The sequence below is a fragment of the Podarcis muralis genome, chromosome 13, assembly GCF_964188315.1.
Source record: "Podarcis muralis chromosome 13, rPodMur119.hap1.1, whole genome shotgun sequence".
In the NCBI taxonomy this organism is placed as follows: Eukaryota; Metazoa; Chordata; class Lepidosauria; order Squamata; family Lacertidae; genus Podarcis; species Podarcis muralis.
In genome coordinates, this window is record NC_135667.1 from 32166408 (window position 1) to 32193407 (window position 27000).

At 47.0% G+C, this 27000-nt stretch overlaps 1 protein-coding gene across 16 annotated transcripts in view; it reads left to right on the forward strand.

Annotated features, from left to right (window-relative positions):
* SRCIN1 (SRC kinase signaling inhibitor 1) overlaps positions 1-27000 on the forward strand; it is a 259534-nt gene that overhangs the window by 200587 nt on the left and 31947 nt on the right. For all 16 annotated transcript variants that reach the window (XM_077917324.1, XM_077917322.1, XM_077917321.1 and 13 more), the window contains 8 exons: positions 577-775; positions 3910-4003; positions 5054-5883; positions 8686-8778; positions 9921-9964; positions 10928-11106; positions 13379-13554; positions 23786-23916. In XM_077917324.1, the coding sequence (XP_077773450.1) occupies positions 577-775; positions 3910-4003; positions 5054-5883; positions 8686-8778; positions 9921-9964; positions 10928-11106; positions 13379-13554; positions 23786-23916 (1746 nt within the window). The remainder of the gene's footprint in view (positions 1-576; positions 776-3909; positions 4004-5053; positions 5884-8685; positions 8779-9920; positions 9965-10927; positions 11107-13378; positions 13555-23785; positions 23917-27000) is intronic.

A 27000-nucleotide genomic window follows, 5' to 3' on the forward strand; every position in this document is an offset into this window, starting at 1 on the left:
GGTTTTGTGGCAAGAAAGTAACACAATTACTACTCCTTTGGGAATTTTGTTGTTGTTTCTGAAGCAGAAGAATAGAAAAGAATAAGAATAAGAATAGACCCCATGGATTATCTAGTCCAACTCCCTGCAATGCAGGAGCATGTAGTTGTCCCACACGGGGATCAAACTTGCAACCGTGGCATTATGAGCACTACGTTTTAACTGGCTGAGCTATCCAGATTTCTGAAGGAGAGATGAGGAAAGGCCCAGTTCTTTAGTAGAAATATCAGAGTTTTACTGTCTGATGTCTTCTACAGGTGGCCACTGAATGCACTTTTGAGATGAATGAAACATTCAGTAGCCACCCCCCCAAGAGATTTCAGTTGGTGTGGGGTTCACATTTGTGAGTAGATGATTCTCTCGTTCTGACTCTGCGACTCTCTTTCTGCTAACACTTTGCCACCTGAAGAAGAGTCTTGTGCAACCCAGAAGCTTTCCTTTCTGCTAGCATTAGTTGTTTTGACTGATAATCTGCATTTCTTGACCTGTTTCCCATTCTCCTCTGTCTCTCTCACACACCATTTCCTATTTTCCTAGGTGTCCTTTTCCTGCAGTTTGGGGATGAAACAAGACGGGTTCACATCACCCACGAAATCAGCAGCATGGACACTCTGCATGCCCTTATTGTCCACATGTTTCCTCAGAAGCTGACAATGGGCATGCTCAAGTCCCCCAACACTGCCATCCTGATCAAGGACGAATCCCGTAACGTCTTCTATGAGCTGGAGGATGTCAGGTGAGAGCAGTGCCTTGCTGGAGGCACTACTAAATGCTTGGAGGAAGCGTGACATTGACTACCAAGTAGAGGACTATATGACCAGTCTGCTATTTCCCTCCCTCCTGATACTGTGCTTTTCTTTTCATTCACTGTGCTTGTATGAAACTTTAAATCAAGAGTGGGCAACTTGCGGCTTTAAGGGCCAAATGAGGCCACTGGCCTAATTTAATTGGGACATGGGAAGCCTAGAGGAAGATGGAGGAGGGTGGGAAGAGGTGGGTGAATGCAGTGATGGAAGGAGGAGCAGGAGGAGTAGGGAAGAAGTCCTCTACAAGCATAGGAACATAAGAAGAGCCCAGCTGGACCAAAGGTTCAACAAGTCCAGCATCCTGTTCTCACAGTGGCTAACCAGATGCTCCTATGGGAAACCCAGAAGCAGAGCACAATCACAACAGCATTCTCCCCACCTGTGACTCCAAACAACTGGCCTTCCTAGCATCCTGTATCAGACAGTGGAAGGAGGCCATAATAGCTAGTAGCCATTGATAGCCTTATCCTCCATGAATCTGTGCGGTCATCTTTTAAACGTATTTTGAATTGTTATTCATTGTGCAATTGGTATTTATGTTTTGTAAACCACTTGGAAATCACCTGTACATTAAGTGGTACAGTGGTGCCTTGGTTCTCGAACTTAATCTGTTCCAGGAGTCCGTTTGACTCCTGGAGCCATTCGAAAACCAAGGCACAGCTTCCGATTGGCTGCAGGAGCTTCCTGCACTCAAGCAGAAGCCACATCGGACATTCAGCTTCCAGAAAATGTTCGCAAACTGGAACACTTACTTCCAGGTTTGCGGCGTTCGGGAGCCAATTTGTTTGACAACTAAGCCATTTGGGAACTAAGGTGAAGTAATCTAAGTCAGTGGCCATCAGTACACCCCGTGGGAGCAGATTTAACATTTTTACTATAAACCACCCAGAGAACCTCTTTCTTTCTTTCTTTCTTTCTTTCTTTCTTTCTTTCTTTCTTTCTTTCTTTCTTTCTTTCTTTCTTATGGGCAATATAAGAAATGTAGTTGGCAAATAAGGCTGAAGTCCTAGCCTCACCTAACTGGGAGTTCACCCCATTGAATTCAATGAGACTTACTTCTGAGTAGATATGGTTAGGATCACAGTCTGTGTGAGTAATAGATTGAGCAGAAGGAAGGAAGTAGCACGCTTAGGGCCAGGAGGGGAAAATGTATTATTTGTTATAGAGCTATAAAAATCTTTCAGTAAGATATTCTTTTTCAAAAGTGGTGCAACTAAAGAGAGACCTGTTTGCCATCGCATTCAGCAGTGGTCTTCTCTTTCTTCCTGCTCAAGGGATTAAGAATACTAGGGACCTGGCTGGCTCAAACTACCTAGCCCAGCATCCAGTCTCCAACAGTGGACAGCTAGGTGCCTCTGGGACAGCTAGCTCACAAACAGGGCATGAAAGGAACAGACCTCCCTAATTGCTTGCCCCCAGCGCCTGCTGTTCAGATGTCTACTGCCTCTGAACTTGGAGGCTCTATTTATTTAGTTGTTAGGGCTAATAGACGCTCATAAAACTGTCCTCTGTGAATCTTTTTATAAAGCCATCTAAGCCAGTGGCCATCACCACGCCTTGTGGCAGCCAATCCAGCCTGTTAATTAATGGTGTGCTATGTGGAGAAGTGCTTCTTTTGTCCGTCCATAATCGACTGCCAGTCAATTTAATTGGGTGACCCAGAGTCTTGCTATTCTGAGAAAGGGAGAAGGGAAAAAGAAAACAATTATCTTTGCATTGTGCATAATTATTGAGACACCTATACTGCAGTGCTTCCCTAGTTATTGCTGCTTTATCACCCTCTTCAGAAACCTCTTAGCACAGGGGTGCAGAACCTCTGGCTCATGGGTTGAATGCCACCCTCCAGGCCTCTCGGTCAAGCTCTCAGGGCTGCTCTCAGACCACACTCCACACCCTCCTCAGGTGCTTTGCCTGGCCGGATGATGTCATTGAACTGTGATAATGCCTCTTACTTGCCAGGGCAGAGGATGAAAAGATGGGTATGTTTGTGTTGGGAGCCGTATAAAAACACCTGGCTTTTGTGCAGATGGAATGCAACTTTTGTCTGCCCCTGCCCACCACAGGCATGCAGCCCTCTCAGAAGATGGTACACGAGGGAACACAGTCCTTCGACCTGCAAGGGTTTCCCCACCTTGGTCTAACATATCCCATCTAAGCAATTTCAATAGGTCAGAGAGCAGTCAAATTTCTGCCCTTGGATGTGTACACACATCATACCTTTAAAACATGTTTAAAGCACATTCCCCACCCCACCCCAAGAATCCTGGGAACTTTAGTTGACCCCGCACAGAGCTGCAATTCCCAGAATCCTTAACAAACTGCCGTTTCCAGGATTTAGGGTTGTGCGTGCTTTAGAGGTATGCTTTGGGGCCACAAACCCCACCTCCCATTTGGAGTCTGGCAGCATTCTGAAAGAAAGAAAGAAAGAAAGAAAGAAAGAAAGAAAGAAAGAAAGAAAGAAAGAAAGAAAGTAAGTTTGCCACAGCATATATTTCAAACATTTTCATAATCTCTAAAACCATAAAATAACACATCATGTGCTTAAATCTCATTAAAAGGAAGGAATACATTATATCTGCAACAATTTGAAAGGTGTAAAATGTATATTTCAAGTATTCCAAACTATGTTACCCACCCCAAACACTACTCTCCCATGTGCCTCACTACCTGTGTGTTCAATAAAATTGCCCCATACTGTGTAGAAGTTACCATTTTTCTTTTCTTGCTACCCACAGTTTCCATGTTAGCTTTTCCAATTAGCAAGAGCACAGAATCCGTGTGCAAAAGCCAGAGGTTGAATTGTACAGACAAACTCACACATCTAAACCCAACAGCAGGTTACTGCAAAAAAATCCTCACTATTGAGATGTGTAAATCCTCAGTATTGAGGAAGTGGAGGACTCTTGCCCAGTAGTCTCCAGCAGCTGTGGCGTGGGCCAATGATGTCATCAGGCTGCCTCTGTGCAGCAGTCACTGCTGCCATCATGGTCATGCATAGTCTGGCCCTTGGAATAATGACCAAGGCTGCCATTCATTTGTTCCATTAATGCCTTTGTTCTTGCAGGGATATCCAGGATAGGAGCATTATCAAAATCTACCGGAAAGAGCCCCTTTATGCTTCCTTCCCCGGATCCCACATCACCAATGGAGACCTGAGGGTAAGACAGTGGGCTGCAGTAAGGCCCCTGAACAGTTTTTGTCTTCACTGGATGTTAGTGCGGTGGTAGGTGTGTGTGTGGGGGCAGATTACTAAGGAACATTTCAGCAACGCCTGCCCATTGAACACAGTCCAGATGATGGTCACCTTGCAAGCGAAGCCCTTCTGCAGATGCCTAGGATATCTTCTTTTACACTGTCTGTGTCAGGGTTGTCTATCGTTTTTCAGGCCAAGCGTTGCATTTACCTGTGGTCAAACCTTTCAGAGCCCCATGTAAAAGTGGGTGTGACCAATTTTTGTGTGTGTGTGTGTGTATCACATTTGCAATGGGAGTGGGTTTCACAAAAAACATTTGGCATCACAACATCACATTGAGAGGCCTATAGAAGCAGTCAATAAAAAAATAAACAATATTTTTGTTTTAATATTGACAAATTGGGTTGGGGGAATTGTGGGGCCAGGAAAAAACTTTTTAGCATCACTATCACAGCAGGAGATTTATGGGAGTAGTGAATAAAAAGTTAAAGCAATATATTTGTTCTTCATAATGCATTCATGTTGCGGAATTCAGCTCTTGATGCAGAATTTGAGGTATCAGAGAAGATTAGTGCCACCGATAGGCCTAGTTCACACTGCAATCAAAGTGGTGAACTGGTTCTAGGATTTTACCACTTTTCACTACAAATGGGGATTACATTATTTAATGTTCTCTGGTGTATGAAATTCATTCCAGATAGAAATCAGTTAAGCCAGGGAGAATGGTTTTGGTCTAGCCTTTTCTCTGGTAAGCCAAATTTGTACATACCGGCTTTTTCTCACGGGGAGGCATCCTGTACACCCCCTACCCTGCTGCAGTCTGAAGTGGTAGGGTCTGGTTTTACCACTTCCATCTTCTGTTTGTGTGAGCTAGGTGACAGGGATGAGTGATGGGTCTGGTTTTCATTCAGCTTTATTCTTCCCACCTTTTCCTTGCAACTTTTGACCTGGGCCCCATGTGTAAAGGAGGGCAGAGTTTATAACATTCTCACTGTCTGATCACTTATTCTCCCAGAGAGAGATGGTCTACACTTCCAGGGAGTCCTCTCCCACCCGGCGCCTAAACAGCATGTCACCTGCTTCTCACCTCACCTCTGGATCACCTCCACCAGTGCTCCAGTCGTCTTCGCCGTCCCGCTCCCGCATGTCCTACAGTGGTGGGCGCCCACCTTCCTACGCCGGCAGCCCTGTGCACCATGGCGAGCGGCTCTCCAACCTTCCTCCAGCCCAGGGGGTCTCGCCAAGCCCAAGCGCTATCCTGGAACGCCGGGACGTCAAGCCAGACGAAGACATGGCCGGGAAGAACATGGTGCTTGTGAAGAACGAGGGCCTGTATGCCGACCCCTACAGCATGGTGCACGAGGGGCGCCTGAGCATCACGTCCACGCAGTCCCTGGCTGGGATGGGGGACCCCTTTGCCTACCCAGGGGGCCTCTACAAGCGGGGCTCAGTCCGTTCCCTCAGCACCTACTCAGCTGCTGCCCTGCAGTCCGAACTGGAAGACAGCTTGTATAAGCCCAACGCACAGATCTACAGCGACACCTACGGTCCGGGGATGGGCTTCCGCTTGCCCCCTTCATCGCCGCAGAAAATTGCCGACGGCCGGCTGGTAGACGTTCAGCAGAGCCAAAGCCCCCACAGCCCTTACTCAGGGCCCCCAAGCCGTTCCTCTCCAGTCCGCCAGACCTTCCGCAAAGACTCTTGCTCCTCGGTCTTCATGGAAAGCCCTGTCAACAAGCCAAGGAACCCCAGCTCTTCAGGGCCCCCAGAGCTCTTCCCTGGACCTGGGGAACGCCCCCTTTCTGGGTTCAGCTCACCTGTGCCCGCCAAGGATACGGAGACAAGGTAAGATGGGAGGCTGTCACTTCCTGGTGACCACCAGTACCGTTCTTAAGGTGACTGGCACCTTGATAAGTATTTTCTGAGTTTCAACATTTAAATGCAGAGCCTGCTGCTTTGGAGCAGATTTTGGCACTGTGCAAAATTGCTATTGTCCTGAGAGGTTTTGACGAGTTACGTTGGATTTACTGCATGCACAGCGGTACACCTACTTATTTGACCTCCGTGATTCCCTGCCTTGTTTTTTCTACCCAGATTCCAAAAATTGCCTTTCTTCTTCTTTCCTGACAACCATGCACAATCCTTCTGACTCTAGGCCCCATGTAACTGCTTTTTCCAGTCTTTCTTTCTCGTCGATCCTTCCTTTCTTCAGTTTGCCCCCTCTCCTTTCTCCTCTCAAGTGTTCACCTCCTCTAGCCATCCCTCTCCCAAACATCTGCTTTTTAGTTCATTGCCTGCCAGTGGTACATTCAGGTAACTGGGTTAATGGTTTTAATGGTACAGCAGGAACAGTAGTTGTAAGGCAGCCCTGCTTCATTTGGGGACCCTCTTGTTCATTCTTTTGAGTAGGGGCCCTGGACATCTGCCCCAAAGTTACGCCCTGAAGGTACCACTGCTGCTCATGGGGCAATTAAGGGGCAGTCACTCACTGATCTCCCAATCACAATAAGTATAATGAGCAGAACATGCAAACAGGAAACTTAGGAAGGACCTTTGTTGAATGAGACTGTCTTCTGGATAAATGCTATAAAAGAATCTTAGCTAGCCATGGAGAAAGGCATCGCTGGATAAAATAGCATTGTATTACATGCTTCGTGGCTGCCATTTTAATCCCACTTCCACCTGACTGCAGAAAAGCAATATCTCAGTAGGGCTGGGGAACCAGCAGGGCAGGGGAACCAGCTGCTTTCATCCCAAATAGTTGGAATGGTTGTGTGTATTCCCTGCCACTCTAGCTCTCCATCCATCCCCTTTCTCTCCCACCCTTTGGAACTTGCCGGTGTCTTCCTCCTCCTGTTCTCTTTTTTGGGGGCAGGCAGAAGTTGTCTTCAGGCAAATTAGATTAGCAAAAGAAAACGGTACCTTATCTGATGTTCAATCTCCCCGTGTCTAAATCTCTACAGCAAGGATGGTTCCTGAGTTGTCAGTAGAGTTGTCAGGGGGAATGGTAGGAACAGAGCTCATTAGGATAACCAAAAGATAGAAAGGAAGAAATGATTAGAATCAGCAAGAGAGGGCGGGTTGGGGGGAGATGGATGGCGGGGGAGAGTGAAAGCCGAGCAGGAGAGAGGTCAAAGGAATGGCAAGCACAGACCTGTCAGAAATTAATGTACCAGAAAGTGTGTGAGAGAGAAATTTCTCCTCAGTACAGAACCTTCAAGGAATGCTGACGGAGGAATGCCTCTGGGATACACATTTTGAGGGAGAGAGTAGCCAAAATAAATCCAAACAAACTGCATTTTCCACCAGATTTGGTGCAAATAGACCTGTTTTATGGGGGGGGGGTTGCCTTTCCCCTTTATGAGGTAAGCCTTATCTTAGGTATGAGGAACCTTTGTCCCTCCAGATATTTCTGAAATATAGCTCACTCAGTGCCTGAGGATTATGGGAGCTGTAGTTCAACAACATCTGGGGGGGGGGGCAAAGATTCCCCACACCTGTCCTACCTCTTTTTCAAGAGCTATGGCCCCCGAAAAGAAAAGGGCTAGCTGCCTTATCTTGGCCAAGTTGCGCTGACCTCAATAGGATAGGCAGTTTTTACTGGTACAACAACCACTCACACCAACAGGTTGGGGGTTGGCGTTTGATTCTCTTCCAGAATTTAGGACCCCCACCCCCACCTCATAAATGGCTTCTTTCCTGTTCTCCCCAGCAGCCATTTCAATGGAGGCTTGCTGGAGGCCAGGCTTCCATCCAAGGAAAGCAGGTTTACAGAACACCCTTGATGCTTTGTCCTATTTACCCTGGGTATGGGCTTCCCAAAAGCACCTGGCTGGGTTGCTGTCAAAAACAGGATGCTGAACTGGATGGATTTCAGCAGGGCTGCTCTTAATGTTCTTACATTTCTCACATGTCCTCAGGAAGCTCCATTGTTTTGCTCCGTTGCTCCTCGGTTTTCAATGAATTGTGAAGATGCCCCTCTTCCGGGGGGCATTATGGAGGATGATAAATTGAGTTTGCTCAGGTGCTGCTTTCTTTTTAATGCAGACTTTCCGATGGTTTTCCTGGCATTTTGTTGTTACTTTACTAATATATATTCCGCTGTGGTGAATTTAACGTTTTTGACTTCTTTATATTGTAAGCTGAGAGACAGGCAGGATAGAAGAGTTTATAAAAACAGATAATAATTATAAACTAGCATGTTTGCTCATACTGCCACAGCGCTAGGCTAGGGATGAGAAACCTGAAGGCTGGGAGCAGAATTTGGACTCCAGGCCTCTTGCTATCGCCCTTGAGGCTCTCTCCAGGCCTCACACCTTTCCCAGCGATGCCACCCACCAACCTTCCCTTTCACCCTCCTTGAGTGTTTTTGCCTGGCTGGAATGTGTCCTTGAACTCTGATAATGTGCCTTTCTTGCCTGGATGGAGAACAGAGAGGAATGTGCAAGTATGAAAAAATTAGCCTACCATACAAAGGTAAAATTCACATGAGTTGCTGCGTCCACTTTTGCCTCTGGCTAACCCATGATTGGCATGTGCCCCAGAGGATGAAAAAGGTTCTCCACTCCATAGCTAGGCAGAGAGGAAAGAGGGCAAGAAGCTCATGTCTCACCAGGTCCTTTTTTCCTCCTCGCCCCCCCCCCCAAGGGACCGCATGGAAGCCATGGAGAAGCAGATTGCCAGCCTCACAGGACTGGTGCAGAGTGCCCTGATGCGAAGCTCCGACACAGAAAATCCTAGGTAAGAGGCTGGGGCAGGCATTGCATGTTCTGATGCTTTATTTTTTTTCTTCATTGACAGAGGAAGCAGGGTAGTCTGTGGATCAGGCATTTCCCTGGTGAGGGTTGGTATAAATATACAGATCCATAGAGATAGGAGCCATTGTGGTGTAATGCTTAAAGTGTTCCAATTTTTGAATGATTTTTGGAAGCCAAATGTCCAGCACGGCTTCCGCAACTTCTGATTGGCTGCCGGACACTCCTGCAGCTGGAAGTTGAACGTTTTGGAAGTCAAACGGACTTTCGGAACGGATTCCGCTTGAATTCCAAGGTACGTCTGTATATCAGTTTGCATCATAAAACAGCCCCTAACATTGCCTTCTCTTATGTATGTACTAAAATATTGCTCCTTTCCTCAGTCTCAGGATTCTTGTGGTATAAATGCTCTGCCTCTTATATGAGATACTTTTATTGGAAATATTTATTGACTTGAATTATATCTTCCTGTGTCAATAAGATTAGACTGAATGCAACAAACAAACAAACAAAAACCACTTTTATTGTCGACAGCCCTTTCTGCTGATCAGGATCCTTTTGTCACTTACTTTTTCCAGGCACCACCCAAAACAACACACTGGGGAAGGAGAAGAAATTCAACTTTGTTTGCATTTTAATGAGAAACTAACTAACTTGCACTTCTCAAATCAATACGTGAACTCAAACACAGCTATCCTTTGAAATTCACACTTCTCTGAATTTTGTGACACTGTGAGCCAGCCTAGCAATATGAACAATAATGCATGCATTATGGAAAATAACATGCAAGCAGGCATGATATTAAGGGAAACTGCTTACAAAAATGTTTGTGTTAGTCAAAACTGCATACAGAAAAAATTATTTATTAGAAGCTCACACTAAAGTAGCAAATAGTTATGAGGCTGTTTTTTTCTTTAAAAAATTAAATAATAATAATTTGAATTAGTGTGGAAATGTAGAGAATGGAATTTAAGCCTGGAAACATTAGAAACTTGGAAAACCAAAGCTGGTAAACTTTTTTCATCCCCACAACAGATGCACAATGTTGTCCTGTCGTTTTCCACATCCTCCCCATCATAGTAATAGTGGCTCTTCCTTTTCTGTGTCTAATCCTTGTTTTTCTTGCAGTGAGAGGACAGAAGGGACTAACGGAGGGACACCTCCTTCAGCACGTAAGTGAGCATCTTGCTTTGGTGTCCCCAAGGCTGCCTTATCACAAGATAGAGGGGGTTGATTTTGACCCCACTGCTGGATAGAGGTGATGCTGGGATACCCACCCCCTTTGTTATCTCTGAACTTGGCCAAATTGGTACCTTTGCCCAACAAACCTGTTCACTCCCATCAGAAAGCAAACCACAGACTTTTTGCAATAAGGAAAATCATGGAAAATTCACTGGAAAGTGTATGATAATACTTATTTGACCTGATGACATAGGGCTTCCGCCCAAACAAAGGGATGCTCAATATACATCCATCAGTCAATGACCTGTATTCAGCAGACATCAAATAGTCTTCCCACAAACTTGGTGCAAACAGATCGGGATGGATGCTCAATAGATATGCCTCCTGGAAGCAACATGGATATAGGTCCATTAAGAAAGCTCTGCTGTACTGAGGAAGTACGTAGCTGCTAAGACTTTTGTGTCACTGTTGCACCTCCCCCTTTTCACCCGCCCTCTCCTGCCTGCTCCAGGAGCCAAGCCAGAAAACTACGCTGAATTGACGCAGGCATCCAATCTTTTATTTATTCATTTAAAACATTTTTACACAGACCACTAGAATGTGATCTCGTATCCAGAGAGACTTGCTATTGTCATGCACAAGATAGGGGTGGAAGGAGAAATGAGGGACAGGAACAGGAAAATTTGGGTTGGAGTGAGTTGTGAGATCAACACAATAACCCCACCCGTCCAAACTTGTGGTAAGAATTGAGAGTTGCTCTTGTCCCATTATTCTCTATGGTCGTAGAGTGATGTTGGTCCAGGTCTTGGCATCTCTACAATGAAAGGCATATATGCTTTGCACTGGGCATTAGAGTATAATGCCAGTTCAATATTGGACTGAAAGCAACTGCAAGTCTCTATTACTCTGGATTGTACAAGTTATGAATCTCTCTCCTGCTGTCCTTCTTTCAGCCCCCAGCAGAAGCAACGTTGGGACACCTGTACCTGGTCCTCCACCCCCATCCACTTCTGGGACACCGGCTGGGCAGCCCACTGCCATCACCCGTCTACACATGCAGCTGCATCTTCACGACCTGCAGCAGAATGCCAGCGACCTCCGCAACCAGCTGCAGCAGCTGAAGAAACTGCAGGTGAGCTGGATTTGGAGAAGGGCTGTGTCTACACTGCCTTTCCATGGGAGTGAAAAATAAAATAAACGAAAGTTAGGAATATATTTTATTGGGTGCATCAGGAGGAAATTGCAGCTTTCATTTTAAAAAGGGCAAGTTTCTAGTCCTTATGGTAGGGTAGCCAATGCTGTGCTAGATGGATCATTGGTCTGATTCTGGAGAAGCCAGCTTTCTATGCTCTCATTGGTACTGAAGCTTCATTTCAGTTGGGTATAAAGAGCAAAGTCTCATGTTTCACATTTATAATAATAATAATTTCATTATTTGTACCCCGCCCATCTGACTGGGTTGCCCCATCCACTCTGGGCAGCTTCCAACAAATATAAAAGCATAATAAAACTTCAAACATTCAGATGTCTTCTAAAAGTTGTATAGTTATTTATCTGTTTGACATCTGATAGGACGGCATTCCACAGGGTGGGCGCCACTATCAAGAAGGCCCTCTGCCTGGTTCCCTGTAACTTCACTTCTCATAGTGAGGAAACTGACAGAAGGGCCGGGGAGGAGGACCTCAGTGTCTGAGCTGAACAATGGGGGTGAAGATGCTCCATCAGGCATACAGGGCTGAGGCCATTTAGGGCTTTTTAAAGGTTGGCACCAACAGTTTTAATTGTGCTTGGAAACGTACTGGGAGCCAGCATAGATCCTTTAGGACCGGTGTTATATGGTCCTGGCGGCCGCTCCCAAGCCTTCCTTTTGCAGCGAACTTTGTTCTGACGTCCAGGGAAAAGCAAGCTGCTTGCCTTGAAAACAAAAAGGGGGCAAAACAAACCCAGGCCCAATCCATCTTGCTCTGTTTTCACCCTTCATCTCTTTTCCCTTTTCATTTGGCTTTTATTCTCATTAGCAGCGCTCACCAAAACAAACCCTTCTCGGTGACGGGTTATTTTGGAATATCTGGCACCAAGCGAAAGGCCAGATGGCAGCTGCGCATCCAGAGCCAGCGATCCGATCTTGTCGTCCCCGAGCGTGGGAGGCGCCAGTGTTTTTCCTCGGAGTTGCTTAGCTCCAGAGCTAATTAACAGTGACAGCTTGTTGGAAGCAGGAAAGTGGCGAATGGTGCAGAGGGGTGGAAAGGCAAATGGCTCACACTGCCTCATTTCCCCCAGACGCTTCTGAACTTTGGAAAGCATTCCACGTCCGGTCTCTGAGCTTTGCCTGCCTCCGTCATTGTCATTCACGTGCGGAGTGCATCGCTCCACTGGGCTCTGGGAGAGCATCCTGAGAGCTTCTCTTCTAGGTGCTGCACCCAAAAGGCAGCCTTGCCTTAGGCCAGGGCGCATTAAGAGGTTAACTTGGGTATACGAGAGAGAGAATAATTTCATCTTTCTGGCCTGTTCTTTTATTGAATGAGAAATATAAGTTAATCCATCCAAGTGCAAGAAATCCAAGCTCTTTGGGACAGACAGAAATCCCATGTTCAGAGATATTAGTTTTCACGATTCTGTGTAATTATTGTCAGGGCTTAGCCCTAGCATATATTTCCTTTTTCTAAGTATTATATGACAGCAGGCAGAGCAATCCTATGAGCGTAATGGAGGGAGAATCTATGGGCTTCCCCTGGCGTCCTTGTTAATGTGCATTCATGATTATTTGTGCCCATGACAGTATCAGGGCAGTTACCAGCAATCCCGCTTTCAACCCTGTCTGCGCCTGCAAAAGTTTTGGGGCAGGGCACACTGCTTCATTTCCAATCTGTGCATGTCCCGTAACTTCCTGCAGGTATCCTATAACTGAGAATCATAGAATTGTAGAGCTCCCACAGAGAAAAGTATGCCAGCTTTTTTGGGGGGTGTCCTATGGGAACGGTGATGGGTTTAGGCGCGTGTCAAACCCTTTCCCTTCTACACACCAGGCTTCTGCCAGCGCAGAGCATCAGATCTCCTCGCAAGAACCTGCTGTTTGCATGCTCAGATTCATTTCCTTGGATCAGAGCAAGTGCCCTTGACGTGAAGCCACAAACATAAAAGGAAATAGATGCACGTCGCAGAGAGCAGCCCCGTTATCTTCAGCGGCAGATTAGTTGCGCTCTGAATCACCTGATTATTCAGGATGCTCTTCAAGTGTGCTCCCAAAAGGGCTGGAGGAGCTTTCTTTTCATCCTCTTCTTTCCCAGCCTCTGATGCACCGTGGCTTCGATGGTTCCTCTAAGCTGCAACTGCTTGTCTTCCTGCAACACCTTGATTTTCTCTCTCCCCCCCCACCCCCCCCCATCCCCGCTTGTCCTTTGCAGCTTCAAAACCAAGAGACGGTGAAGACGATGCTGAGGCGGACAGAGACGGAAATCAGCGTGAGAGTGACAGACACCATGCGCAAGCAGGAGGATCCCCTGCAGCGCCAGCGCACCCTGGTGGAAGAGGAGCGCCTCCGCTACCTCAACGAGGAAGAGCTCATCACCCAACAGCTAAAGTGAGGGTTTTGCAAGGGGATATATGTGGGAAGGTTCAGGGAGGCAGGAGATGAGAATATTGTTTATTAATATCCTTCCTAACTTGCGCTAGCAAGTTCTTTTACTTAGCAGAGTTTTACATTCCCCTTTTAAACGCACAGCAGATAGCTGGTTGCAGGCTTGTGTAAGCCTCTCACGATTAGGTTCCTGGTAAGTTCCCTTATATCCCTCTTCAAAGAATAAACACGCCACAATCTTGTTTAAAGTATATAAAAGAAGTTTACTCACATCATCAGTTCACAGTTGGATCCCTGAAGGCAGACAGTTACAAAATATATACATGTGGATCCATCTCATATGGGGATAATCCCAGTGTCCTCTGTTGGCTGGATAATCCCAGTGTCCTCTCTTGGTTGAAAACTTTTAGAGTTTTAAAAACACAAAAGTGGTTTAGAAACACTTTTAGATAAATAAATAAAAGTTTGTGCACACCTGCAGAAGGGCATCCAGGGGAAAAAGTGTCCCTATGTGTGCCTGCTGTCTGTGACAAATTGCTCATTCTGCTCAGCAACCTTCCCTGGATGAAATGTAATCTCACTCTCTATAGACTCACTAGTCCCAAATTCCCAAATGAAATACAACTGGGTTTGCCCCCATGAAATCATTAGAATGGAGATTTGAAAGGCTTAGGCTGCGCAACACACTATATGTTGAAAACACATTTGGAGTAAAGTCTTCTCCTCAAAGAATCCTTGGCACCGCAGTTTACCCCTTGCAGAGTTGCAACTGTCACCACAAAACAACTCGGGCTTCCTATAGTTATTGAAATTTAACATAGTTTAAAGGCAGGGGTAGTGGGGTGGGGGGAGGTAAGAAAAATAAGGAGAAAGGAAAGTGGGTAGCAAATCAAATTATTCAGTGCAGCCATCTAAGACTACAATCTTACTCACTTACTAGGGATTAAGTCCCATGGAACTCAGTGAGTTGTCTATTACTTTTACAGTAGCAGATGTGCACCCAATCTAGATCAGGACCAATAAAGGTTTAATCCTTCCCCTGCACCTCCCCCCCCCCCAACCCTGCTGCAGTCTGCTGTTTGCTCTGAGGGAGGAAAGTCAAGACATACAAATGCAGGAATAAATTCCTCATGCTGCGGACTCAGCCCAGTTCCTCCCCCACCCCAGGTGCTATTTGCAAAAGTTTTAAAGAGATGGAGAGGCATTTGCATTCATGAATAGTATCAGACTGCATGAATGCTTTCTGGATTTTATCGTATTTGATTACCTTGCTGCAATTCACCCTGGTTTCTCAATTGCATTTGTGCAAATGTAATAGCTAGATTAATTGACCAAAATTAAAATGATCAATTGAGTGACTTTTTCTTTAATTGGATTGCAGAACTTTCTTCTTTTTTTTAGCAAAGAGAAAGATGCAATTCCACCATAGTGTACAGACATATTCTAGATCCCAAACTGTAGATTCTTTATATAGAAGATAATGAGACAACAGTATTATATCATATCTTGCCAGAATGGTGCTGCCATTCAACAAATATGGTAACATAAATATATTATAGGGAGAATTACACAAAAAGGAAGTGCTGTTTAAGTTGAAGAAGCTAAAGACAGACCACGAATAAATGTGGGCTACAACCTATATATACACCAAAGAGACTAGGAATATGTCCCTTGTTAATTAGTTCTAAAACTTCATATTTTGATGCATCTATTTGATATCAATGTGGCATAAAGACATTGGGGGGGGGGCGGGACTACTCATTTACCCCATTATAATTGATTTATGGGGAGCTTCTGGGTTCCATATTGTCCACCAGGTTCTTTAACACACACCAAACTGCTGAGTGAACCTCCACATAAATTTGGACCAGCGCATCATTCATATGTTGATGTCACCCAGCCTCTTGTCTCACAATGTCAACAGAACCTAGGGATTGCAATGGAAACCCTGGGAGTTGTAAGGGACTGCATGTGGGTGAACAAATCAGAACTTAACCCAGATATGATGAAAATAGCTGTTGGTTTGCAGTGGAGACAGAGGGTTGTTCAGCTGATCCAGTACTGGAAATCTGGCTGGTTTTGGGTGAGGTTTCATTGAAGGGTCATAACTCTGTGGCAGAGCATCTGTGTTGTGTACAGAAGGCTCCTGCTTCAGTCACCAGCATCTGCAGGTAGGGATAGGAGCGACTCCCTGTATGATACCTGGAAAGACACTGCCCTTCAGTGGAGACCATATTGCTCTAGATGGACCAGTGGTCTGATTCAATATAACATACTAGCTTCCTATGTTCCTCCTGAACTCTGCTGTTTGGAGCTTGGTGATGAGGGCTAAGAATGCCTTTTTACAAGCGTCCAGGTCTTACATCTCAATGAGACATACTTTGGAACCTGGTGGGGCTCCAGCCCCATTCCTGCCCCTGTCCTTTAGGGTGACAGAGTAAAAAAGAAAAAAGGCAGGGGTCCAATACCTTTAATAGTTTTATAGAAGGGGAACTTCAGCAGATGTACCTTGTCAAGCTGCTGTTTGCATTTGGGTGGCTAAATATACATTGTCCTACTCTGATTTGGTCTGCTGTTCATTCCTAGGGCCAAATTAAATTGCTGGTTCTTATCTTAAAGCAAGAAGTGGCGGGGTTAGTTTCATTTAAGGACCACCTCTTCTTCGTGTCTCTCCCCCCCTTGCACTTTGCTCAGTGTTTGAGGCGTTGCTTTGGACTACTTAGAGGGCAGTCGACATCTATCAGAAGCAGGGCCTTTTTTGGTTGTGGCACCAGCCCCATGGAATGCCCTCCCTTGGGACGCCTGCCTAGCTCCAGCATCAAATGCTTTTAGATGCCAAGTAAAAAAATCTGGCTTTTTAGAAAGCCTTGCGGCTTGTTTCTGAACACCCACCCCCTTTTAATCTGCTATTATTTTTGTGTTTTATATATGTGTCTTGTTTTCTATGCTTCTGTTTTTGTTCACAGCTTCATTCTATCGTTTTGATATATTTATGATTTTGGTTTTTTAATACGACTTGCTTTTGTTCTTGTAAGATACTCAGGTTTCTTTTGAAGATGATGTAACAAAATTTAAAAGCTAGCTGCACTTCCCCCAAACAAGGTTTCACTGTACATATCTCCTCTGATGTCTTCAGCAGTTCAGGTTGCTACAGAGGCTTCATATAGCTGCCTGCCGTCTCCAACATCTTTACTAGAATCTAATAAGACCCGCTGAACTCTCTGAGAATTACTGCATATGCATACCTGAGAATTTCACAGCATGAGAAGCCGCCTTGCCTTTTCTTGCTTCCTGGACTTTGCTGTTTAACCACACTTGTAACCTTTTGGTCTTCAGTGTGCTGTCTTTTTCTAATCTACAGTGTACATGTTATCTGAGCCTGTATTGTAATGGTTTTAAATTACCTCCAGGCTTGCTGAGGGGATTTGACCTTCCTAGCTACACCTTTTGGCTCCTTTATAGCTAATCCCCTCATTTGTGGAGAAATCCTGACTTTTGAAGTTTAAAGTATGGCTAGGTCAGTCTTTCTGGGCAATTTTCTCACACACTAGATTCCGGGCAGGGTTTAAGAAAAATCAAGAGTCAGTTCAATGGCTAACTATTCCAAAGCACAATCATTTATTGCATCTAAAAATGTTCCTTCCTTGTCATGACTCAAATTTACATTAATCCAGTCAGTTTGAAGGCGGGGCAAACGGCTTGTTACTCCACCATTTCTATTTCAGTAAGCTTCCTGATTTATTTTTTTATCCTGAATTCTTTTTCCACCCCATAGTGATTCTTTTGCAGCAGGGAAACGTACTAAATCCTGACAAGACAGAAGTACTGTTTTGGGGGGATGGGGCGGGTGGGTGTGGGGGATTCCCTGTTCCTGAATGGGGTAACTGTGCCCCTGAAGGACCAGGTGCGCAGCCTGGGAGTCATTTTGGACTCACAACTGTCCATGGAGGTGCAGGTTAATTCTGTGTCCAGGGCAGCTGTCTACCAGCTCCACCTGGTACACAGGCTAAGACCCTACCTGCCTGCAGACTGTCTCACCAGAGTGGTGCATGCTCTAGTTATCTCCCGCTTGGACTACTGCAATGTGCTCTACATGGGGCTACCTTTGAAGGTGACCCGGAAACTGCAATTAATCCAGAATGCGGCAGCTAGACTGGTGACTGGGAGCGGCCGCCAGGACCACATAACACCGGTCCTGAGAGATCTTCATTGGCTCCCAGTACGTTTCTGAGCACAATTCAAAGTGTTGGTGCTGACCTTTAAAGCCCTAAACGGCCTCGGTCCTGTATACCTGAAGGAGTGTCTCCACCCCCATTGTTCAGCCTGGACACTGAGATCCAGCACCGAGGGCCTTCTGGCAGTTCCCTCATTGCGAGAAGTGAGGTTACAGGGAACCAGATAGAGGGCCTTCTTGGTAGTGGAACGCCCTCCCTTCAGATGTGAAGGAAATAAGCAGCTATCCTATCTTTAAAAGACATCTGAAGGCAGCCCTGTTTAGGGAAGTAATTGGGAGCCACCCAGAGTGTCTGGGGAAACTCAGCCAGATGGGTGGGGTATAAATAAATTATTATTATTATTATTATTATTATTATTATTATTATTATTATTAGATCCATGTTCACACACATACCAGTAACGCAAGGACCATTCATGCACACACAAGGCACAGTCCAATGCTTAAACCCACGCCTGACTCTATTACGGTCGTACTCTCACATACATTCCCTCTGACACATAGGGGTGTAAGAATGCATTTTCCCCCATTCTTCCCTGTATGTGTCTCACACAGCACTGTTTTCATTCTGCTGCAGTTCATCTTCCACCAAAACCAACATTATTTCTCACCCTGCCCACTATGGCAAAATTATTGTAACTTTAAAATATTGCATTGTCATTACAATATATTCCATCCCGTTCATTTCACTGCAGAGGAAACAAAATTCAAATGAGCAGCAGGCGGAAACGTAATCAATTGCATGTTGTTTGTGGGCTGAAAGCAACAGCAGCAGCCATTGCCGATTGTATTCCCTAGATCGATTTTCATTCCTGACATGGAACGAATCCCTGAGTGAGTGCTTGAGGGCCCTGCTCCTGCCACTTACCATCTGGCCTGGGGCGGGGCCTGGGGCCTCATAAGGACTGCGTGCGGCTTGCGGCCTGCTGCCCAGGAAGACTCCCTGAGTGAGTGCTTGAGGGCCCTGCTCCTTCCTGCCACTTACCATCTGGCCTGGGGCGGGGCCTGGGGCCTCATAAGGACTGCATGCGGCTTGCGGCCTGCTGCCCAGGAAGACTCCCTGAGTGAGTGCTTGAGGGCCCTGCTCCTTCCTGCCACTTACCATCTGGCCTGGGGCGGGGCCTGGGGCCTCATAAGGACTGCGTGCGGCTTGCGGCCTGCTGCCCAGGAAGACTCCCTGAGTGAGTGCTTGAGGGCCCTGCTCCTGCCACTTACCATCTGGCCTGGGGCGGGGCCTGGGGCCTCATAAGGACTGCGTGCGGCTTGCGGCCTGCTGCCCAGGAAGACTCCCTGAGTGAGTGCTTGAGGGCCCTGCTCCTTCCTGCCACTTACCATCTGGCCCAGGGCGGGGCCTGACAGGCCTCACCAGGACAGTTGTTACTGCCGGAGAGGCACAGAGTGTTTTTAAAATGTGTTTTTTTTTTTGTTTGTTTTTTAATTCTTTGGATTTTTTGTATGTGCGGGGTGGGGGTGGGATGGATGTTGGTTGGGCTCGGGGAATTTTTTTTTTTTTTGATGTTCTTGTAATTTTTACATTTTTCGTTTGTATTGTTTTATTGGTTTTGGTTGTTTGTTTAAGGTGTTATTTTGTTTTTAGGGGGAGGGTTCAGGGCTGCCGAGGAGTGGGCCCCAGCCCATAAAATGGCTGGGGCATGTTCCACAGGGCAGGATGCACTGGGACAACCGATCTCAGTGATCACGGGTAGGAGGAGGAGTCACGCTAAGACCAGACCCTATCATTACAGAGGAGGCAGGTTTAGTCGTTGTCTGAGGACTATCCCTGCCTCCGGGTCTGGTCCTGACCGGATGGATACTAGAATCAGCAAGGGATACCCACATGACCTGAAGGTGCTGCTGTGCAATGCCAGGTCAATGATTCATAAGACCACTGCCATCCATGACTTGATCATGGATGGAGGATTTGACCTGGCATGTATAACAGAGACCTGGTTGGATGAAGCAGATGGGCCTGTCCTTGTCGCTGCTTGTCCACCAGGTTTCTCTTACGCACAGCAACCCAGGTCATGTGGGCGGGGAGGGGGGGTTGCAGTGATTTTTAGGAAGTCATTAGTTTGCACCAGGCGTCCTGTTGGGAAGACCCAGTTTTCTGAGTGCATGTTCTGGAAGTTGGGCAATAGGGGCAGTACAGGATTCCTTTTGGTGTACCGACCTCCCCGCTGCACCAAGGATTCCCTGCCCGAGCTGCTTCAGGTTGTGGCGGATGTTCTCCTGGAGACACCTAGCTTGGTCGTCCTAGGGGATTTTAACATCCATGCCGACACGACCTTACAAGGGGCCGCTCGGGACTTCGTGGAAAGCATGGCCTCCATGGGGCTGTCCCTGAATAAGTCTGGCCCAACCCATAGCCGTGGACATGCCTTGGACCTGGTGTTTACCTCTATGGATGTTGGTGATCTGACACTAAGTAAAAGCGAAACGAAAGAAGTGCCATGGTCAGATCACTTCCTGGTGCAACTGGACTTCTCTGCGACCCATCCCCTCTGCAGGGAGGTGGGACCAATTCGGATGGTCCGCCCCCGCCACTTAATGGATCCAAATGGTTTCCAGAGAGTGGTAGGGGATGCTTTATCCCATGTTGATGGCCTTTCAGCTGATTCCCTGGTGGCCCGCTGGAATGTGGAGTTAACCAGGGCTATTGACTGTTTGGCTCCGAAGCGCCCTCTCCGGTTGCATGGAGCCCGGACAGCCCCGTGGTTTTCCACGGATCTGAGGGCAATGAAACAATCGTTGAGACGGCTAGAGCGCCGGTGGCGGAGAACTCATTCCGAATCTGACCGGACACAGGTTAGAGCTCAACGTCGAGCCTACCAAGTGGCGATAGCGACGGCGAAGAAGAATTTCTTCACCGCCTCTATTGCATCTGCAGAAAACAGCAGCAGGAGACTTTTTCAGGTGGTTCACAATTTAGCGGAACCACCTGCAACATCGGGGCCCAGTACGGGCCACATGTTCTCCTGCAATGATTTTGCAAAGTTTTTTGCAGATAAAATCGCTCAGATTCGGGAAGAAGTAGACTCCACCGTGGGAGCAGGGCCGGGGCGGGAGAGTGCTAGAGTTCTGTCTGGTCAAGTTGAGTGGGATCAATTCCAATCTGTTACCTCCGAGGATGTGGACAGGCTGCTTGGACGAGTGAAACCAACCACCTGTCTCCTGGATCCTTGCCCATCCTGGCTTATAAAAGCTAGCCGGGAAGGACTGGGCGATGGGCTTCGTGGGGTGGTGAATGCTTCCCTCCGTGAGGGAGCCTTCCCAGACCCGCTGAAAGAGGCGGTTATTAAACCGCTTCTTAAAAAACCATCTTTAGATGCGGCCACGATGGCCAACTATCGCCCAGTCTCAAATCTTCCATTCTTGGGCAAGGTGATTGAGCGAGCGGTTGCCGAACAACTCCAGGCACGCCTGGAAGAAGCGGACCATTTGGATCCCTTCCAGTCGGGATTCAGGCCTCATCATGGGACTGAAACTGCCTTGGTCGCACTGGTTGATGATCTCCGGCGGGCTAGGGACAAAGGTGAGAGCTGTTTCCTAGTTCTGCTGGATCTCTCAGCGGCGTTTGATACCATCGACCATAGCATCCTTCTGGACCGTCTTGAGGGGCTGGGAGCTGGGGGCACTGTTATACAGTGGTTCCGCTCCTTCCTCCTGGGCCGTGTTCAGAAAGTGGTGGTGGGGGATGAGTGTTCAGACCCCTGGGCTCTCACTTGTGGGGTGCCTCAGGGTTCTGTCCTCTCCCCCATGCTTTTCAACATTTACATGCAGCCGCTGGGAGAGATCATCAGGAGGTTTGGGCTGGGTGTTCATCAGTATGCGGATGATACCCAGCTCTACCTCTCTTTTAAATCAGAACCAGTGAAGGCGGTGAAGGTCCTGTGTGAGTGTCTGGAGGCGGTTGGAGGATGGATGGCGGCTAACAGATTGAGGTTGAATCCTGACAAGACAGAAGTACTGTTTTTGGGGGACAGGAGGCGGGCAGGTGTGGAGGATTCCCTGGTCCTGAATGGGGTAACTGTGCCCCTGAAGGACCAGGTGCGCAGCCTGGGAGTCATTTTGGACTCACAGCTGTCCATGGAGGCACAGGTCAAATCCGTGTCCAGGGCAGCTGTTTACCAGCTCCATCTGGTACGTAGGCTGAGACCCTATCTGCCTGCGGACTGTCTCGCCAGAGTGGTACATGCTCTGGTTATCTCCCGCTTGGACTACTGCAATGCACTCTACGTGGGGCTACCTTTGAAGGTGACTCGGAAACTACAACTAATCCAGAATGCGGCAGCTAGACTGGTGACTGGGAGCGGCCGCCGAGACCATATAACACCGGTCTTGAAAGACTTGCATTGGCTCCCAGTACGTTTCCGAGCACAATTCAAAGTGTTGGTGCTGACCTTTAAAGCCCTAAACGGCCTCGGTCCAGTATACCTGAAGGAGCGTCTCCACCCCCATCATTCTGCCCGGACGCTGAGGTCCAGCGCCGAGGGCCTTCTGGCGGTTCCCTCATTGCGAGAAGCAAAGCTACAGGGAACCAGGCAGAGGGCCTTCTCGGTAGTGGCGCCCACCCTGTGGAACGCCCTTCCAGCAGATGTCAAAGTGATAAATAACTACCTGACATTCAAGAGACATCTTAAGGCAGCCCTGTTCAGGGAAGTTTTTAACATGTGATATTTTATTGTATTTTTGGTTTTTATGGAAGCCGCCCAGAGTGGCTGGGGAGGCCCAGCCAGATGGGCGGGGTATAAATAATAAATTATTATTATTATTATTATTATAAGCGAGTGTTGGCAAATTTCACTCCCGTTTCCATGTTCGTTGGAATTCCCCGACATTCCTACTCACACATCAATCAGTCTCGCTTGCCGCCAGCGATCGGTTAAATTGCTGTTTACAAGCCTGCATGATGTGATTGTAGAATTAGCTTAACAAAGGTTATATGAACTGGCTGGAGGGAGGAGAGACAACAGGAGGCAAAGGCCGGTAATGAGTAAAGTAGTGTTGCCTAGATGTGAGGTGGTCAGGTAGATTTGTTCTCTTTATTTCATAGGCACATATCCCGGCTTTTTAGGAGAGTATCCCCACAAAGTGGCCAAAATAGTGCATAATCTAAACAGTGGCCCATAATCAACACAGAAACAGCCCTATAAGCCTCTCTATCTGGCCACACCCCCTCTTCCCAGACCACATCCCTCTTCGCAGGTCACACCCCCTCTTCCCAGGTCACGCCCCTCACCAGCCCTGCTCTTCCTTTTCCTCTAGTGCTTCTGATTGGTTGGAATGCGTTCTTGATGTCTCCTGCATACCTGGATGGAGAGATCCAATGCTTTAAAAAAAATAAATGTTTAGGGGTACTTCATTTTCCTACTCATATTGAAACGGAAGGTTGATCCTGGAGGAATGCAGCTCTTGGGTTGAGAAAAAAAAACACATTTCCTACTCTAGTTTGAAGCTTATTAAAACCAGTTCACTGGTGCCATGTTGCCTTCCCCTTCCATGTTCTTTGAAAGAAGGAAGAATAAGACCAGCCCCACCTCTGGGGACAGAGGAGAGAGTCGATTTAGTTTGCATTTAAAGGCAAAACAACTTAATTTCTGCTTTCCATAATAGTATGAGAATTGGAAACATAGATATCCTTCAAAAATTGTACTTCTCTGGATCTTGCAGTGCAGTTCTCAAACCAAACAACATTTACAAAAATGCATGCATTAGGAGTAATGTGTTGGTGGAAACGTTTGGGGAAATCGCTTGCAAAAATATGCACTTCAGTGAAAATGGCATACAAAAATGTTTTTATTAGGTGAAATTCTTGCTAAAATGCTGACAACTTTAATGGGCTTTTTAAAAAAAATGCGAATTGCTGCATTAAATGTGGAGAACTGGATTTCAGAATGGAAAAATGAGAATCTGGGAGAAAGATCTGTCTCTCCCTACCTGCATACGTGCATCCTTTTCTCACTCTCTGACTTCTGTGTTGGTGTCTTTGTGTGTCTACAGCGACCTGGAGAAATCGGTGGAGAGGATCCAGAAAGATTTGATGCACAATCACCGAATTATCTCCTCGCAAGAGCTGGAGGAGAAATCCCTGGTGCTTAAACAGCTGGGAGATACCTTGACCGAGCTGAAAGGTGAGAGGGGACTGGGGGAGCTCAAATCACTGTGATTGGGTTGGGATAAAGTTTTTCCTGCACTGTTCCATAGGCTGGGAAATGTGTGTAGTAGTATCTGGCACAGAACATAAGTATGTGAGAATTTATGCTATCATCTTTTTAAAAAAGAGAGGTTTCCAGCCCTCATGATTGCCTGAGAGATGAATTTAAGGAACGGATAGGTGGTGTGTCTGCTGAAATCTAGATTTTATGTACTAGGAACAGGGTTTGTGTTGATCTGTGTGTGGAGTGCTGGTGAACAAATGGTCCTTTCTTGTTTGGCCTTCTGGTCATTTCCCACAAAGATGTTGTGGTTCCATATTCTGCCTCTCACTGGCTTTTCCTCCAGCTATCTTCCCCCTGTTTCACACGTCTCCACACTGCTCTTTTCCTCCATCTTTGCTTCTGCCACCATTGTGCCAAAACGATGTATAAATTCTATCAAAACCCAAATCTCAGGTTCAGAATTAAATGGATTTCAGGCGAGTTTCTTTTTGTTGTGGTTGTTGAGAAATAAGAAAGCTGTGCCTTAAAACAGTCTAGATTTCCCTTGAGTGCAGAGAGTTGATTTTTCATTTTCCCAGTGCAAGCTAAGTGTTATTTGTCACACGGATTATGAACAGCCTATCTGTAAAAGCGCCAGGAAGCAGTGGCATTTCCAAGATAATTAGTCCTCAGAACCCATGAATCACGATGCTGGCTGAGACCAAAGGTCTGTTGAGCTCAGCAATCCCTACAGTGGCCAGACAGATGCCCCACAAAGCCCACAAGCAGGACATGAGGGAGGCAGACACCCCCTGTGGCTTAGTGCCAGCCCCTGAACTCAATGCTCTGCCCCTGAACATGGAGGCTTAATTTTAAGTTATTGCATAGCCTAGCCTTCCCCAATCTGGTGCCACACTGATATTCTGGACTACAACTCCCATCAGCCTCTGCCAGTCCTGGCTGAGGCTGATGGGAGCTGTAGTCCAGAACTTCTGGAGGATACCGAGCAGAGGAAGGCAGCTGTAGCCAATAGCTGCTGGTAGACCGTGAGGCCCCATCTGCGCTATACCTCAGGGGGCGAAGCAGGATGTGCCGCCCCTGGTGGAGAGAATTTGGCTGTGCTTCTGTGCTTGATTGGAAATCTATATGCGCAAGGGAGTGTTATAATTCTCCTCTTCGCCATTTGGCAGGAGGTTAGACATGATCAGCGTGAAAAGGGAATTATGTGGAGAGTTGCCACATGATAAATTGGTCTGTATTCATACAGTGTCCATGAATAAAAAGCTCATCCCCCATTATTATTATTATTTCCATAGCACTGCATTGTGCTGATGCTGCTAATGATGATGATGATGATATATTGACTACATTTTCATAATGACATATATTCAAAAAGTGGCATTCAGATGTAAAAATCTTATAAAAACAATTCCTTCCTCCTTTTTTCAGTCTTCCCATACCACTCAGCTGTGTTGATGCTGATGTTATTTATTAATAATTATGATGATGGTGATACATGTATTGATTGCTTTTTTATAATGATACATTCAAAAAGCAACCTGGATATGTAAAAACCCCAAGGAAAATACAATCAAGTATGATAAAAAAGTATAGCTAAAATAATTTGTGTTGGCCCAAGCTAGGCTAGCAAGCTTAAGAGTGCCATTGAGCTGCTCCCCCCCCCCCAAAAAAAGAGTCTTACAGTTAACTCCGCAGAACGTGTGCGCACTCCTCATTTGCTTATTCATTTGTTAGCAAAGCGAGCACCCTTAGCATTTACACACACACAGGCAATTGAACATGCATAGAAGTGTGTGCAGATCCCCTGCGTGATGCTTGCCTGCTGGTGTCCTCGTTTGCACTGCTGCTTGCTGCCTGAGCACATTCCGAGGACTCGGGCTGATCGAATGTGGCAGTTCCTGCATTTTCCTGTGCCCCTTCCATTTGTACGTAGAGAGGCTCTTCGCCTTTCCTTTTCCTTCGCTTTAACCCAGGGGTCAGCAAACTTTTTCATCATGGGGCCGGTCCATTGTCCCTCAAAACTTGTGGGGGGCCGGACTATATGTTTCCATGATTATGACCCGCATTTTTGGCAAAAAACCCCTATTGGGACCAACCCCAACGTTGCCCAAATGTGATTTGGGGGGGGGGTGTTCCCTCATAGCCACACTGCTTCCTTTGCATTTTACGTGTTGACAGTTATTATCTCTGTCGTAAGGCGGGGTGGGGGGCTGAGATAAGCGCACTATTCCTGTCAGCCCTGGAGAGCGTGTGCACATGTGTGGGTGAAGGGAAAAGCCGTTGGCCACGTTTAGTCAGGCCAGCGCCGCTCAAGCAAAAATTTTCTTTTCCCCGCGTGAGGGAAGATGAGGTGGCGGCGGCTATTTACCTTTCCATGGCTTGCGCCATGTAGCTAATGAGCGGCCTCCGCAGCAGAGCATAGAACTGCTTTGGCGTGCAGTCGCCCAGGCGTTCCTCACTTCCTCTGGCGGGGAGCACCACCGCCAGACACCGGCGGGTGTCACTCCTGAGGCGCCTCTGAGCCCCTGCCGCCGCAACTGCCCTTCCTGAGGTCAGTCGCCGGCAGCTCCATGGTGGAAATCCGAACTGTGGCTCCTTTTCCCTCTTCCCCACCCCTCACCCCAAGAGAAAAGATTGCTGCGTGTGTGCGACGGACGGAAAAGGGGCTTGCCTCGAGCAGCCGCCCACCTCACTTTTGACCCCCAATCCTGGCTGAGTTGCAAAAACCATTGCGCACACGTGCTATGCCGGCTGCCTGGATTCCCGGACCGTCCGCAGGCAATTGGGCCTAATCCAGCCCGTGGGCCTTAGTTTGCCAACCCATGCTTTAACCTATGGATGGAGGAGCAATTCAATTCAGTCCACATTTAAAGGTGAACCCACCAAATCTGTGCTTTCCGAAACAATTAGCTAACCCAAAATGCAGTCATCCTTTGTAATGTGCGCTCCTCCGAATTTTGCCAGCACAGTTCTCCGGCCAGGTAATGTGTGCAAAAATGTATATGGAATCATAGAACTGTAGAGGTAGAAGGGACCCCAAGGGTCATCTAGTCCATA